General features: G+C 41.9%; 1 protein-coding gene across 3 annotated transcripts; it reads right to left on the bottom strand.

Moving 5' to 3' along the window:
• Positions 1 to 587: 587 nt before the first annotated feature.
• Positions 588 to 14,886, bottom strand: MCMBP (minichromosome maintenance complex binding protein). 3 transcript variants are annotated; one of them, XM_066323490.1, is made up of 16 exons: positions 14,712 to 14,886; positions 14,051 to 14,136; positions 12,349 to 12,489; positions 12,044 to 12,085; positions 11,471 to 11,583; positions 10,864 to 10,982; positions 10,118 to 10,263; positions 9,303 to 9,403; positions 7,336 to 7,505; positions 6,369 to 6,492; positions 5,125 to 5,242; positions 4,354 to 4,519; positions 2,435 to 2,568; positions 1,712 to 1,876; positions 1,233 to 1,321; positions 588 to 967 (listed from the first exon to the last, which is right to left on the bottom strand). In XM_066323490.1, the coding sequence occupies exons 1-16, from the start codon at positions 14,767 to 14,769 to the stop codon at positions 841 to 843; spliced, it is 1,899 nt and encodes a 632-aa protein (XP_066179587.1). In that variant the 5' UTR covers positions 14,770 to 14,886; the 3' UTR covers positions 588 to 840. The 3 variants fall into 3 exon arrangements, with proteins under 3 accessions (XP_066179587.1, XP_066179588.1, XP_066179589.1); XM_066323491.1 differs by having other exon boundaries at positions 10,864 to 10,993; positions 11,482 to 11,583; XM_066323492.1 differs by having other exon boundaries at positions 10,864 to 10,987; positions 11,482 to 11,583.
• Between the last annotated feature and the right edge of the window lie 3 nt (positions 14,887 to 14,889).

Here is a 14,889-nt window from a genome sequence, read left to right as displayed (position 1 = left end):
GAGTTCTGCAAGTCCCATTGGGGGCAGCACATCCTCTGAGGGAGGACCAGCTCAAACTGCACAGCAGGAATCAGCGATGGAGAGACCATTCTTAATGCCTCAGTGACATTATCCAAACTGTTTGAACACCCTGCAGTACTGCCAAGGTAGAAAGTAAAGATATGTTTTGTATGAGCACACGAGTATCACCCATTGTCCAGCCAATGTGGGATTTTAAGAAGCTGTACCAGGATAAAGCTCATTGGAGAAATTTGAGAAGTCATGGTCTGCTCTAAGCACAAGGCAAATATATTTCATACCTGAGCTGGTCATGGGTAAGATCAAATCACTGCTTGGTACCACACTGTGATACCATCACAATGCTGCTGCTGCTCTGAGTGTGATGTGCCTCAGCTCACAGAACAGCACAGAGAGTGAAGTCAGCACTTCCTCCAGCTGCAGCTGCTGGCCAGCTGAGAGCTCTGATCCTCACAATTCAGCCAAACAGAAATTAGAGCACAAATGTAATCCAGAACAGAGCCTACCACTGCTATGTATGAAGGACTGGCTTAAATTTTCTTATTATTAAAGGAAATAAGTTTATACAATTGCAGTATTAAAGTTTAATATCAAACAATTTGCTCAATGTTACCAATTTTCAATTACAAAACAGGGTTCAAAAAAATTCCATGAAATATGTTTAGGTGGCTGAACAGAGTTAAGTGTGTTCAGACCAAAAGGGTAAATATCTGTAACTTTTTGGTATAAATTATCTACAAAAACTGGTATAAACAATATTCCAATCTTAGTATGGGTTCCACCTAGGATTAGAGAAATTTTCAGGGTGACATCCAGCAGGTGTTAAAGTTCATTGCCATTGACACTTTGCTGTTGCTGCAGCCTGGCCTTCCTCAGGGCCTCGAGTTGCTTTGCTCTCAGCCACCTCTCCCTGGACAGCGTCGTCTGCCCCGCGCTGAGCGACAGGAACCTGGGGGAGCACAAAGAGCCAGTCAGGAACAGCTCCTCCAGCTGCTGAGAACCCAGCACAGCTCAAACACCGCTGTCTGCCAGTATCCCAGGAACAAGAAAGCATGGGATAAAAGCAGGAAGGGAATACTTTGCCTAAGAGGAACAAGACAGAGGAGATTCCATCTGGCTAGTCTGGCACAACTCAGTTAAGCTGCAGAGCAAGGGCTGGCTCAGTTTGCAGCTTGCTGGGAAGCCCTGAGTGGTGACAGGAGCACCACACCCACCTGGCCACCAGCAGCATTCTGTGCAGGTCATCGGCCGTGACGCTCTCGGGGTTGTTCTTGCGCATTTCCACAAAGTCTTCCTCTACTGCCTGGAACACACAGCGTGGAATTATGGAGCAAAACACATCTCCACCCTGAGGTAAGCTTGTGAGGAGCTCAACACTGGAACAACCTTTAGATTGCAATGTTTCAACTCATTGCTGCCCAGAAGCGAGCCTGAAGAAAACCAGGCTACTTCTCATTTTTACCATTTTCAAAATGTGTGTTAGAAAGCAGGTTTCACACTCTGTTTCTTATCTGTAGTAAATTCAGTACATACTTTACAAATCCTTGAAGGCACAGTCAGGATGTGAAAATGCTTCTGTTGGGGTTTTGTAAAACTTAAAGGAGAATCAATGACAGGGCAAGTACAGTTACTGCCTACTGGGGTGCTTCCTATCCAAATACACCACTGAAAACGTATTAGGAAGTGTCCATACCTTGGTCACCTCATCAGATATGCTGTAGTCCAGCAGCCTCAGTAAACTCAGGTAAATCCGGAATTTGTTCAGCACGGAGGGCAGCACTGCAGTCAGGAGGCTGCTCATGTACTCTTCCATGTTCGGGGGAATTATCTGTGGTTGTAAGTGGACTTGGCAATCTGACTGAAAGAGAAATTTACATTTCATCTCTTTCCACATCGCACTGTTTTTTATTCCAAGATTAATTTACTCTCAAAAGCAGCATAAGTCACTATTTCCCAGCTTCAATTCTTTAAACATTCCCCAGCTCACATTTTGAACAGCTCCTGACTCAAGCAGGAGAGCAAAGGCTCAGCGGGCAAAGCTGCAATGTCAGAGAGCAGATGTTTGCAAGCTCAGGCTACCGCAGGGGCAATGCCACATCTGTGCCCATCACCTCAGAACACACCATGGCAGAGGGAGGCTTTGAGAGTGGCACATCTCTGCAGCTTTACCCATCCCTGGGTAAAAGGGATGGGTCTCATCTCACCATCCCTGCTCAGAGGGAAGAGGGAAGCTCCATCTCAGTGTTTTCTCATGTGCAGGTTTCCGGCCACGAGGGAAGAAGGCAGCAGCTACTGCCAGTGTCACACCCTCCCTGGTCACAAGACACATTTCCTGTCCCCACATGTCCCTGGCAGGGCCAGCTGTGAGCAGCAGCTGCTGCAGTTCCCCAGCAGAACCTGGAAGCTTTTCCCATACCGGCAGCAGCGAGCGGCCCTCGGAAGTGATGAGGACATTAATGTTGCATGGGAATTCCATCCGGTGGTAATTGAAGTCATAATCCACCTTCTGCCAAGTGATCAGGTTACCCAGGGCTGTCACATTACGGACACCTGCAAGAGCAACAACAAATTCCCTGACCACTGGACCGAAACAAATGTCAGCCCTGATTTTTGTTTCCCATCTGTCTTTAAGGAGCAGCCAGAAGAAGGATTCCTACAATCATCCCATTCCTTCTTGTGTTTGAGGTGTCTTCCAGACAGAGACAATCACTCCTTAATATGAATTAAAATGAAGAATTCTTGATTTCAGGCTTAAACTTTGGCTTAGTACATGAGTTCATAGCTCATGTTTTCATTGGCCCTCCAAAGCCAATGTACCTATTGTATTTATTTACAGAGAAACACCAAAAAAAAGAAAACTCTCCTCAAAAGCAGAAAAACACTATCAATTTAATTTTGCCAGATTTTTTTATAGTACTCACTTGCCTTACCTAGAATTAAGTTATTTAAAATATAAAATGTTAAAATTGACAAATCAACTGGTTGACTTTTGGAATTCTCTCTTTGAACTACCACCATGTACCTGACAAATTGAATTTCTCTTCAGCAGTGACTACATCAAATGACAAAACTACTGTTATGATTTTGCCTTTAAATTTTTATTAATAATTTAGTATATTGTAAATAAAGGCAAAGTTAGCAAATAAAGGCAAATTCAGTATTAGGGTTGACTTCTGGGACATTTTTGCATCTGAAATTTCTAAGCTATAGCTTCCAAGAGTTCCAAACCAACTAGTACATCTGAAGACACTCCTCTAGGATTAAATTTTGCTCCCAATGTTGCTGTAAGAAATGAAAAATTTTTACTTCTTTACTCAAATTCAGTAGAAAACAATATCACATCAGCAAAAATGAAATAAAATTAACAAGCCTTTTTTATCTGCAACTTTTAGTACCTAAAGTATTATTTTTTTCACTAAATGCTGAAGATTTTTAGACATTACAGACAAACATTTAAAAAAAGCCTATAAACCAGCATTGCAAGAGTTCTCTCTAACTGGGAGTTTATCATATTTTAACTATTTTTTTTGGAAACAGGCAATGCAGAGCTTGTTACTAGCTTTATTATTTTCTTTACCAAAATTTTGTAGCTTTACTAAAACTGAGTAACAAAAAATACTGAAAACTCACAAGCAATTGAATAATTTCAATTAGCAACTTTTAAAAGCAGCAATTAAAAAACCAAAACAGCTTGCTCAAGACAGCATTTTTTGTTTTTAAATTAACTTGCAGTGATTTCCTGTTGTTGTTTCATAGAATCTCCTGAGTTGGAAGGAACCCACCAACTCCTGGTCCTGTACAGGACCAATAACACCTGTACTGTGCATTCTCCAGGTACTGAGCTTTTAATATGCAACTCAGCTCTTTTATGTAAGTTATAATTAAATTAATTTAATTTCTGAAGCTCTGCTGAAAGCAAGCTACACAGAGCTACATCAGCTTGTAAGATAGAATCCCCACTATTTTTAACACAGTAAGAGCAGTCCTTTTTCTCCATTTTTTTAGCTGTGTTCTCAGGGATGGTTTCCAGATATACAGTAAAAGTGTAGAGCATAAGGCATCAGCATATGCTTTGCCCACTTCATGCACTATCACAGGAAACTGAAAGGCCACTCTAATGAATCAGAGTTATTTTGGTAATAAAGAGTACTCCCAATTTGTCTTAAGTTGGCTGAGAAGGCTGCAGGAAGCTGCCTCGAAGCAATCAAATAAAATGCAGATACCACAGTTTTGCAGTAGGCCATTTATCAGCGAGACACCCGTTATCGCGACTGCCTTAAAACACAGCAGCTTTTAACCTCCCAGATGAGATTGCAGGCACCAAAAGCTGTGTACCTGCTGTGTCCAGCTGCCCCTGCTCCAGCTGGGTCTCATCTATGACCAGGGAGGTGTTGCTGGCCAGCTGCAGCAGCCCACTGACCAGGCGGTTGGCTGTGTAGTCCTTGTGCGGAATGAAGCGCGAGTGGTTCATGCTCTCGATGCTCATCCGGAGGTGGTAGGACTGCAAGGAGAAACAATCCATCAGCACCTGGGCTGTCCTGCAGCTTCCCCAGGGAATGCTGCTTCCTGCACCGACAGCTGCCCTGGGATCCTGCTCAGTAGAACAAAACTTGGCACTGCTACGCTTTATCCCAAATATCCCAATGTTGTATATTTAAAAATTTCCCAAAGGGAAATATTGCTGTTAGGAATTCTTATCACCTGTTCCACACATCTGGGATGAGCTCAATAATAATATGATTTATTGCAGCAATACTGCTGGTGTGACCCCAAACTGAATTACTGTGGCTTTTCTACAGAGCAGCATCCACAAATGTGAGTAAACCATAATGACACCATAATTAAATGACCCACATGTCAAAACATATCAATCCAGAAAGACCAAATAAAGCATGCAGCATCTGCCCTGTCAGTTCAATACCTCTGAGGAGAGGATTTCATTCCATATTCATCCTAGATTATGAGTTATGCAGACTTCAACACACAGACCAGCCACATCTTTATTGTTACCTGCTCTCTAAATGAGGAGCAGGAGAGCATTTCCTCAGCCTGCCTGGAGCTGGCTGAAGCAGTGAGACACATCCCCCAGCCCTGCCCTGTGCTTACTGCAGGCACCAGCTGCTGGATGAGGCGGTACAGGTGCTCCGTGAAGGCGCCGCTCCGGGGACAGCCGCTCAGGTTGATGGTGAATTTTCCCAGAGGAAGCACATCCCGTCTGGCATAGCTGCACCAAAAGCAGCACAGGTTAGGCAAACCTGGATGCAGTGTCATTCAGCTTGAGCGCTGTGTGGTGTCTCTGACAGGCAGCAGCATTTCGGAACACACACACCCCAAAATCAGCCAACTCCGCTTCCGTCCTCCTGCAGTGCCCAAGGAGCTGAGCCAGGCTGGAGCTGCTGCTGGAGGCTTTGCAGCAGCACACAAAAGCAGTAATTTACAGTGCCTGGCATCCTGCAGTGGCCTCCAGACGTTCTGTTCTCCTTTGTACCCTGCTGAACAAACTTCATTCTTTTCCTTTCTGCTGCCCAATCTCAACTTTCCCTCCTTATCACACTTGTTCATCTCCTTTACCTGCCCTCAGCTTTCCTCTACCTCTTCTCACTGTGTATCTTCTCCCCATTCTTGACAACTCTCAACCTTATTGTGATACCAGCTAAGAGTGAAAATACATTCTGGTCTAAGTGTTGGAACATTCACAGTCCCACTAAAACGAATGAAAACAGAACTCATTTTTATTTTGAAGACTAAAATGACTAAATTTGGGCCTAACAACTATAAAGTCTGAAGTTTCACACTTAAAGTTTTAATGAGTCAAATGATGCTGCTCTTTCACCCAGAGGTAATTTAAATCAACATAAGAATAATTTCTGTCACATGCTAAATAGGTCACTTGAACTTACCATTAAGGTTTACATTTAATTAAACAAATTGCCAGAATGTACCTTTCAGTACCTTGTAGTACCTAAGCAATAATTCCTGCAGTCAGGAAATGCTGTCTTTGGGAAGTCAGTGGCATGTCCCACTCATTAGAAGAAGCCAGAGGCAGAGAGATGTTTTTATAAGTCTGTTTAAAAGATTCTTTGAGATTTTGTCAGCTCTCAAAGCAGTACTGAAAAGATACACTGCCATAAAAGCTGGTCTTTTATCAATATTTACTGTTAGTTCAGACACTGAAATCTGCCTTTGTGTGAATTGTGACAGGAAAATTCTATCTGGACAAAGCACTACTGAAATAAATATTATTTCAGCTAATTCTGCCATTTATTTGCAGACTGGTGAAGAACTCCACAGAAGGAGATTTATTTTGAGTGATAAATACATGAATTCTCAGCACACATGCAAATACTTACACTGTAGAAATGAGATGCAATATCAGGTATTCAGCAGCCAAACTGTCCCCCAAGAGGGCATGGGTGAGGAACCCCAGCAACTCTGCTCTCACTGGTGACAGCTCAGACATGAAATTAGAAACAACTGGCAAAAGAGCAGAAGACAAATGTCAGAAGATGTTCTTGTTTCTCACTCTCTTTCCTCTATATAAATTTGACTTTCTGTCACAGTTTGATGAAGAAAAATGTTTATCCCAAAGCAGTCCAGGAAAAATAAACAAATGTTCATTGCTTTTTCCAACTGGCTTTGGATAACCTGAATCACTCAACACCTCCTTGGAAATGATTTAATAAAACCCCAGATATTGTGTAATGATTTTGTGTAAAGTGTAATGCATTTACAGCAGACTATAAAATGTAGAGCCAAATTTCTAAAATCCATAGCTGCTCCATTTTATATTTAAGACAGATAAAACCTCATATATATTGTCGAGACCAAGCAATACAAGGTACTCAAGGAAGGAAGTTATAAATATCAGAGGTCTGCAAGCAATAATGCAATGAAAAAAAGTAACAGTCAAGCAAGGAATAGCACAGTTGCTTAAAAGCAGAATTACCTTATTTTGTGCACAGTATTATGAGTCTCTGTATTATCTGTATGTTTCTCACTTCCAGTATCACACTAAATTGGAAATCTAATTTTCCAGCAATTGACAACTCTGTTTGAAAACAAATCAAATCTTATGGCTGAACAACTTGGTAAAATCCTTGGGCATGCAGAATGCAAAACCAAATTCCACATAAATCACATTTATTTCAGCCAAATAAGAATGTAAGCATCACATAAACACAAACACCTACATTCTGTGCAGAATTGCATGGCTCTTCCATTTGACAAGATTTAAATTCAAACCCTGCTGTTGAGGCATCTGAGCAAAGCAGTATTTGTTCAGATGTCCTGGAAAGTGCGCAGAGCTGAGACACTCACAGGTTTTACTCTCCTCTTCATTAAGGCAGGCAGGCAGCAAGGGGTTAATGTGTTGCAATTTCTGTGCCAAAATCACGTGGATCCTGGGCACTAACGAGGCCGGGGGGCTGTGCACTCTCTGCTCCTCCGCCGTGTCCATGCACTCCACAGGATCCAGGGTTGAGCTGTCCCTGCGGAGAGGGCACAGCACAGCACTGAGGAACATTCCAGGGGAATTGCTCTGCCTCTGACCCGGGGCACTGGAACCAGGCCAGGAACAGAGCATAACAACATCCCTCCCAGCTCCTGGTGACTCCTCCCACACTCAAACTACCTTCTTTAGGATCTTTATAAACACCACAAATACTGAACCACCATTGCATAATGACATATTAACACCAAAGCAGGCCTGACCCAAAATATCTGGATGCTAATATTTTCAGAAAATAGTCAAGTCATATTTTTCTAAAGAAAAAAAAATAAAATCAAACAACCCAACAAAAAACCCTATAAAACTAAACTCCACAAAGAAAACCACATTTCTTATTTGCTGCACCATTTAATAGGCTGTAGCTTCAAGTAAAATCTTACACACTGTTCTGTCCAGCCTGTACTGAGTGAAAACTAAACAGCAGCTTTTAAAAAAATAAGGTCATTTACTACATTTGTCTCTGTATGCACATGTGGGATTTTAATATCCCACGAGGCTCTGGAGCCTGACAAGATCTAGACAGTCACATCACAGCTCTATCACTGGCTGACTAACTGTGAATAAATAAATCCTAATGTACCTCTGCTGGAACCTGGAGGTATTACCTCTTAAATTTAAGAGTTCAGATACACAAGCTTTGCTCTCCCCAAAGATGTCTTACAAAATTTCTTCCAGGTGGTTTTCATTTTCGTTTTTAGAAAATAAAATCCCTAAAGTGACTCTATCAGATGACAGTAAAGTTCAGCCCAAATTTCACCTTCTTGTACTGGTTTTAGAACCTGTCAGGCTTTATAACTTCAAAGCCACTTCAGCAGCTCACCCACACACTATCCACTCTTTCCATTAAAAGAGATTGCTTTTGTTTGCATTCAAAATGTTGCTAAATGCCACCATTTTGTCCTGTTGTTACAGAATGACACAGGGAAAAAACCCACAAGCACCTGTGACAGAGCAACTGAGCTGTCAGTCTGGGATTAGCTGTCACACAGATGATAACAAAAAGCAGCTGACCAGGCTGAGTTAATTTTTAAGAAGTTGGCACTATAAAGGATTCACATTGCACTCTGGGTATTGTACTTGCCAGACAGATAAACTCACCAATAGAAATGATTCAGAGTGCAATGGTTCAAGAGATCAGCAGGAATTATGTTAGATTTTGGTCAAGAGTTTTATTTTGAAAATTGACTTCTTAAATTATTTTGACATCCTAAATTATTTTGTGCTTTGTCAGGCAAGCAACTGCAGAACAGCAGGTGAAATGGGAAGTTTCCATCAGTGCATTAAGAAGATGCGATACATTAAATAATGAAAAATCAACCCATTTTTTACTCATTTTGGTCACTATAACTCCATGGAGACATGGAAACTTTTTAATATTCTTCAGAAATGCTTACATTTCTGGTAACAACCTTTATGGACTTAGAAATCACTTCAAAAGGACATTTTATAATTTTAACACTTCCTAGAAGGCTTTGTTCATTATTCATTTATTCACTGAAAGTTTAATACACATGAAAGAGTATAAAACATTTAGCCATAGAAGCATTTCCTGCTTTACAGACTGTACAACAACCTAAAAAAAGATGCACTGGGTATCCAAGGATATGGATGTACCAGAGCACATTGGGCTTCAGTTTCCAGGATGCTGGATCTAACACTTTCCTCATTGAGCTATTTTAAAGCAACAAAATTCACTTCTCAAGCATAATTATCATGTATGGACACATTTCCTTGTGTGTTCACTGCAATAAAAACCTGCATTTCAGGGCAGCCTTACCTCTCTTCACTGTTCACTATGCTCAGCACGGGGTCCACAGACAGAACACCAAACACCTCCAGCACATCATTGACTTTGAAGCTCTCCCAGTTCTCATAGACCTGCCCCAAACAGAAAATAAAATGCAGAGGCAGATGGGCCACATGCAGGACAGCAGAAAAACACAAAGGAAACTCAGGAGACTCAGCTGTGAACTGAGAACAGTCTGAGTGAAGAGGTCTCCCCTTGCCCTCAGTGTCAGTAAGCTTACACTGGAAAAGGGAGTTTCTCTGATTTCATGATTTTTCTATTGGCATTCTTTGCCACCCAAGTGTAAACAATTGCATTCTACTCTGATTCATCAAGATTTACTGAATAACAGAGAAGCCAATACAGCAACAGCAGAGAAATTTTGTGTTAAGTGTCATGGCAATATAGCATAGCAGTGAATCAAAGATTATTTCAAATTCAATACACAAATGTGTAGTTTATTGGTTTTCCACAGCTGTTTTTCAATTAGAGGAGATTCTAAAAGAAAAATACTAGGGCTCAATACCAGCTACACCCTCAAGCATCTAATATTGGAATATTTTTTTTTAAACTAAGCGGAGTGAGAAGGTGCAAGCTCTAGTAAGCGCAGCTGAAGGATTCCAGCAATTCAAATGCAGCACTCAAGAAGAGAAACACTGTTTCAGTGAAGAGAAAGGATGTAATTATCTCCGAGAAACAAAACTGGGGACTTGAGACACAATTTCTGTGCCTGCAAACCACTGCAAGGCTGATTCTGTCTGCCCCACTGAGAGCACAGCCCTGCTCCTCACCTCTCTGCCTCTTACCTTTACAAGACACGCTGGTCCCTTCTCTCCTGGCAAAGGGAAATTTAGGTCAAGTGGAGGGGAGCAGTTGGGAGAAATGACATGATGACCTGCAGAAGCTTCTGTTTCTAATCTCTTTGGCTCCACACATCCATGGATATCACTGCCTGAAAAACACAGGATTTGCAGCCTTTTTAAACAGAAATGCACAAGTGAACAACTTTCTTCAGTGAGCAGCACAGAACAGAACTAATTTAACGAGACATCTGAGACAAGAACATTTAATAATGCAGTATATTTGACAGAATATACTCTTAATATGAGAAGTCTCACAAGTGCATATTTTATGTAATGTGTAAGTGTAAGTTAAGAGAGAGTATTGGCAAAGATCTGTGTCTCTTGGAAACCTAAACATGGCAGGAAATCTTATTTTCAAAATGCAGTGTTTAAACTAGACAATTTTTTTTTCCCTACAGTCCATAGGGCTACACAGGTAATATTTTTCTGCACTTCATGTTTAAAAAACAGGCCAGAATATGCATAAAAACCAGTTTATATTAAAAACCTCAGTAGACTGTCAGCAAGTCACACAACACTGTAGGCTCTCCCACATGCATTCAAATCAAACCACTGATTTCAACAAACCCTCCAAATCATAAAGGCTGCAACAACACTAATAATTAAAACATCTGCAAATATTTCAGTTTTTAGCACTGATTTTTCCTGGAAAGACATCAGAACAACTAGCCACCAACAGCAGCTCTTACCCATGTGCTGCTCCTTCTGTTTGGAGGGGTGCAGATCCATGTCCTCGTCCTCCTCATAGCTCCTCTTGTGGCGACTGGGGGTGTAGGAGGTGGAGGGGCTCACTCGGGCTTGGCTGGCGCTGACGTACGCCTGGGACTGCGGGTCAAGGAGCCCACACACTGAGACGGGAAACTCGGCCCCACTCACCTTTAGCTGCTTTATTTTTTAACAAAATCTGAATCTTAACGTGCTCAGCTACAGCTGTTTTGCAGGACACAGGTGTTTTATAGGAGAGTCTCACTGTGTAACAGTGTCCTGCTGTAGAAAATGCCAGTGGCTCAGCTGAAGTTTCTCTTTTCCTAAGCATTTGCAACTAGATATGAACAGAAATCTTCAAGACTCTCCCAAGCAAAAATGTCTACTAAATCAAAACAAATGCTCCTAAATTAATTTGCATCCTCTTTGTGCATACACATCATCAACTTCCTTTTTTTTCTCCTTCTACATTTATCACCTCTCCAGACGTGCTAAAAAGAAACCAACAACAAATTTTAAATGAACTTATCTCCTTAAATCTAATCAATTAGTTGGTGACCACTGACTGTACAACAAAACACTGGCTCAGACAAAAAAGATATTTCTTTCACCCATGCTGATTCACCAGGCACTGGAACACAGTAGAAAGTCTGTCTCTCCGAGGTGACTGTTTGTGAGGAGTTCAAATCAATTTCCTGCTGAGGCTGGAATCCCAAGAGAAATTTTGTTAAAAATCGGATTATTGTTTGTTTTCTTTTTTTAAACTAACCCCACAGATTCAGCTACTCAGCCAGAAGTTACAATTAACATGCAAGACCACATAACTCAGGAAAAAGAGGATATATAATGTTTTGATTCAAATTGCACTGCACTACCAAAAGTAACTGTTTTCCATAGCAGACAGTTTCAAGGTCATGGGCACTCCCCCCTCCACTCAACCAAAACAAATTTTAAATACAACAGAAACAGCTGGAAGCCTGCTGAAATCAGAATGCCAGTGAGCAGTTATGAATACTCTGCTTTCCAACCCAAAGATTAATTCTGCATTTAAAGCAGTATCTTCAGGAATCCATTACCAAGTACCAAAGAAACTGCTACACTTATAAAACTGCAACTTTCCATCCAATATTTCTTCTCTAAGTTCATATAATTTATACAACTTACCCCACATTCTGCCACATCTCTGTATTTACCAAAACGCAAAACCTGTCAAGAGGGAAAAGGCAATGCAATCATTGTGTTTCTGACAGCATCCTCAACGTGAATCACACCAAAATCACTGCAGTCCAGAGTCCCTCACAGACATTATTTTCTATTCCTCAACAGAAATGTAACAGGTTGTGTTTTACTGATGCCACTGGAGCTGAACACAGTTACTATCAGTGTCCAGGCTCCATAGGTTTAACTCACAAAGTAGAGAAATACAAAGAACCAGAATGAGTAAAGTGACAAATCAGTATTTCACTTACACGTGCATTTGTGTTTGGGTCAACTGTTTCATAAACTCCCATGTAGAACTCAGGATCAAACATATCCTGAACCATGCAGCGAAATTTCACTAAGCTGTTGGGTTTTAGGTAATGTACAGGGACATCATTCAGTGATGGAACCTGTGAAAAGAGACACTGTTCTATACAACTGGTAGATATTGAGCAGTGCTCTGCAGTAAGCCAAAACCAGCATAAAAACTTAATTCTCTGAACATCCAGTATATCCTCCTCCTCAAACCCCTAGATATATATAGCACACTTAATATTTTCTAAGTGCATCTCCCATCCTAAACTAAGCAGTGAAGACACCAACACCTTTCTGCAATGGCTGTTACAGATAATTGTTACAATTATCAGGCACTTAACAGTTCCCAAATTCTTCCAGTCCCAATACTGGACTATGAAAGAAGTGCTTATTTCACTGGAACTGTATGAAAACTGTACAACATTTGAAATTAATTTTTAACTTTTAGAACTATTGCAGCTGCAGGATCAAACAGAATTTATCACTTATCTTATATCTGCTTTACAGCACTTCCACCATGTGCTATGTACCAACAGTACTAGAGCAATTTGCATGCACAACTTCTTATAACAAAAGGTCCTGGAAAACCTGTATGTTAATTTCCAAGTCCACATCGGGGAAGTCTTTTTCACACAGTTTTACATGACAATGAGAAAACAGGGAAAAAAAAATCAATGCCTAAGCACATGGTATGACTTGAAAGAACAAGACCTGCAATATGACTAGAGTTTTTCAAATTTAAAGATAAAATCTTTGTTGAAAAAGCCCACATCCAAGATTAAAATGCAACAAAAACCAAAGGTGGCCCTATAGGAAGTGGCATTTTAAAAAAGTATATCCCCTTATGGTTATTTTGAGTAAGAAAATGCGATTTCAATTCCTTCTGATGTTATAAATTTTACTCAGTTTTGCCACTTATGCTTTAAGCAACCATTTAATACTAAGCACAGAATACTTTCACTGACTGAGAAAGAAAACAAATATTTTTCACCTGTTTTTTAGTCATAAGTAGAATAGATTTGATATGAAAGTTTCTAATCCCCTTAGCAGTTCCATTTTATCATTGCTGCTATAGCCTTGTTAGAAAAGTACTAGCTTTTGAACTCAACTGTGCAGATTTTATTTTTAAAACCTAAAGCCCAGCTTCCCTGCTAAACTGCACAAACCAGGCCTGACCCAGCCCAATAAAGCACAGTTTCAGTAGAAAAAAGTATTTTTTCCTTAAAACCTGAAAGTCCAGACAACCATTTATTCAACCCACACAAGTTTGCAGCATCGTGATAAAAGCTCCTGAGAGAAAAGGTTTAGAACCAGCAGCTGAGAAGGTCGTGAGGACTCACACTTCCCCAAAAATGACAATATTTGTCATCTCCTGCCATCTACTGACTGTGCTACAGAGCGGCAGCAGCCAGCAGCGATGGCCTGGGGGAAGGAGGCTGCAGGAGGGGATGGATGGGCTGGGATTTCACACCCTGTGGCTCTCTACTCAAGTTAAAGCAGCCGAGGTGTAAATCCCACATCCCGAAGCCTGGGCCTGAAATGCAGCTGCTCCCGTGAAAAGGCAGGACTCAGCAAAAGCGAGCCACTGCAATACAATGTAAATTACAACGAAGCTTAAGAAACAGTGTAACTCCAAAAGGAATAAAACGCTCTTACCCAGTTAGTAGCATTATTTTCTTTTAATTTCTCCTTGAAGAATTCGGTTACTTTCTTCTCCCAATCAGAATTTGGAACATTTTGGGCTACAAAAACAAACACATTTATGTGCCTATTAGCACCACAAAAGAGACTTTTTATCCAGCATTCTCTCAGCATATCAAACAAACCCAACTTTCACTAATATTTTAGGGAAGTAAGGGCATCTTAGACTAATTTATTCCCCTTGCAATTCACTGACTTCCCATTTCAAGCCCTTTCAGGCCAAGCAAGAAGCACGAAGCCATTCTTGGAAGCGAGGGAAAGCTCCGCAACACCCCGGCGGGAAAGGGCAGGTGCCGAGGCACGGCTTTCCGCGCTGTGTCGGCGGCGGAAATTTTAATTTCGGTATTGTTTTATATTGTTTTAGTGCAGATCAAACGCAGCACGGGAACAGCGGCGCCGCTCGGCAGCGCGCACAGACAGCACGCGTTCTTGCCGGAACCCAGAGACACACACGAGATACGCGGAATACACGCTCTTATACAGGATATATAAGCTACAAGGCAGCTCCATAAGGCACAGAGCCGGCCTCGCCGCGCCACCACCCCGCGAGGGAAAGCGCCGTGCGGTTCCGGGCGCCCTCGGGGCGCTCCCGCAGCCGCCCGCGGCCCCGCCTCACCGAAGATGCCCTGCACGATGCTCAGCGGGCTGTTCAGCCAGTCCCCCACGCACGGCATGGCGGGGTCGCTCCTCGCCGCCGGGCTGCCGGCACCTTGCGGCCGCCAAGTCCCGCTCGCCAGCCCAGCGCGGGGCCCGCCGCCGCTTCCTCCTCCTCCTCTTCCTGCGGGAATGGCGGC

This window comes from Sylvia atricapilla, chromosome 8 (genome assembly GCF_009819655.1).
Source record: "Sylvia atricapilla isolate bSylAtr1 chromosome 8, bSylAtr1.pri, whole genome shotgun sequence".
Classification (NCBI taxonomy): Eukaryota; Metazoa; Chordata; class Aves; order Passeriformes; family Sylviidae; genus Sylvia; species Sylvia atricapilla.
The sequence above is the reverse complement of the archived record's forward strand: the minus strand, read 5'-3'. Positions and strand labels throughout refer to the sequence as shown.

What these genes read in the sequence shown, in the direction of transcription:
- MCMBP (XM_066323490.1), bottom strand. Translation starts at nt 14,769, where the DNA reads ATGCCGTGCGTGGGGGACTGGCTGAACAGCCCGCTGAGCATCGTGCAG. An exon ending in GTGAAAGAAATATCTTTTTT is followed by an intron (nt 10,983 to 11,470) that starts GTCTGAGCCAGT and finishes GGCGTACGTCAG; the next exon opens with CGCCAGCCAAGCCCGAGTGA. An exon ending in TATCTGATGAGGTGACCAAG is followed by an intron (nt 1,322 to 1,711) that starts GTATGGACACTT and finishes TGTGTGTTCCAG; the next exon opens with GCAGTAGAGGAAGACTTTGT.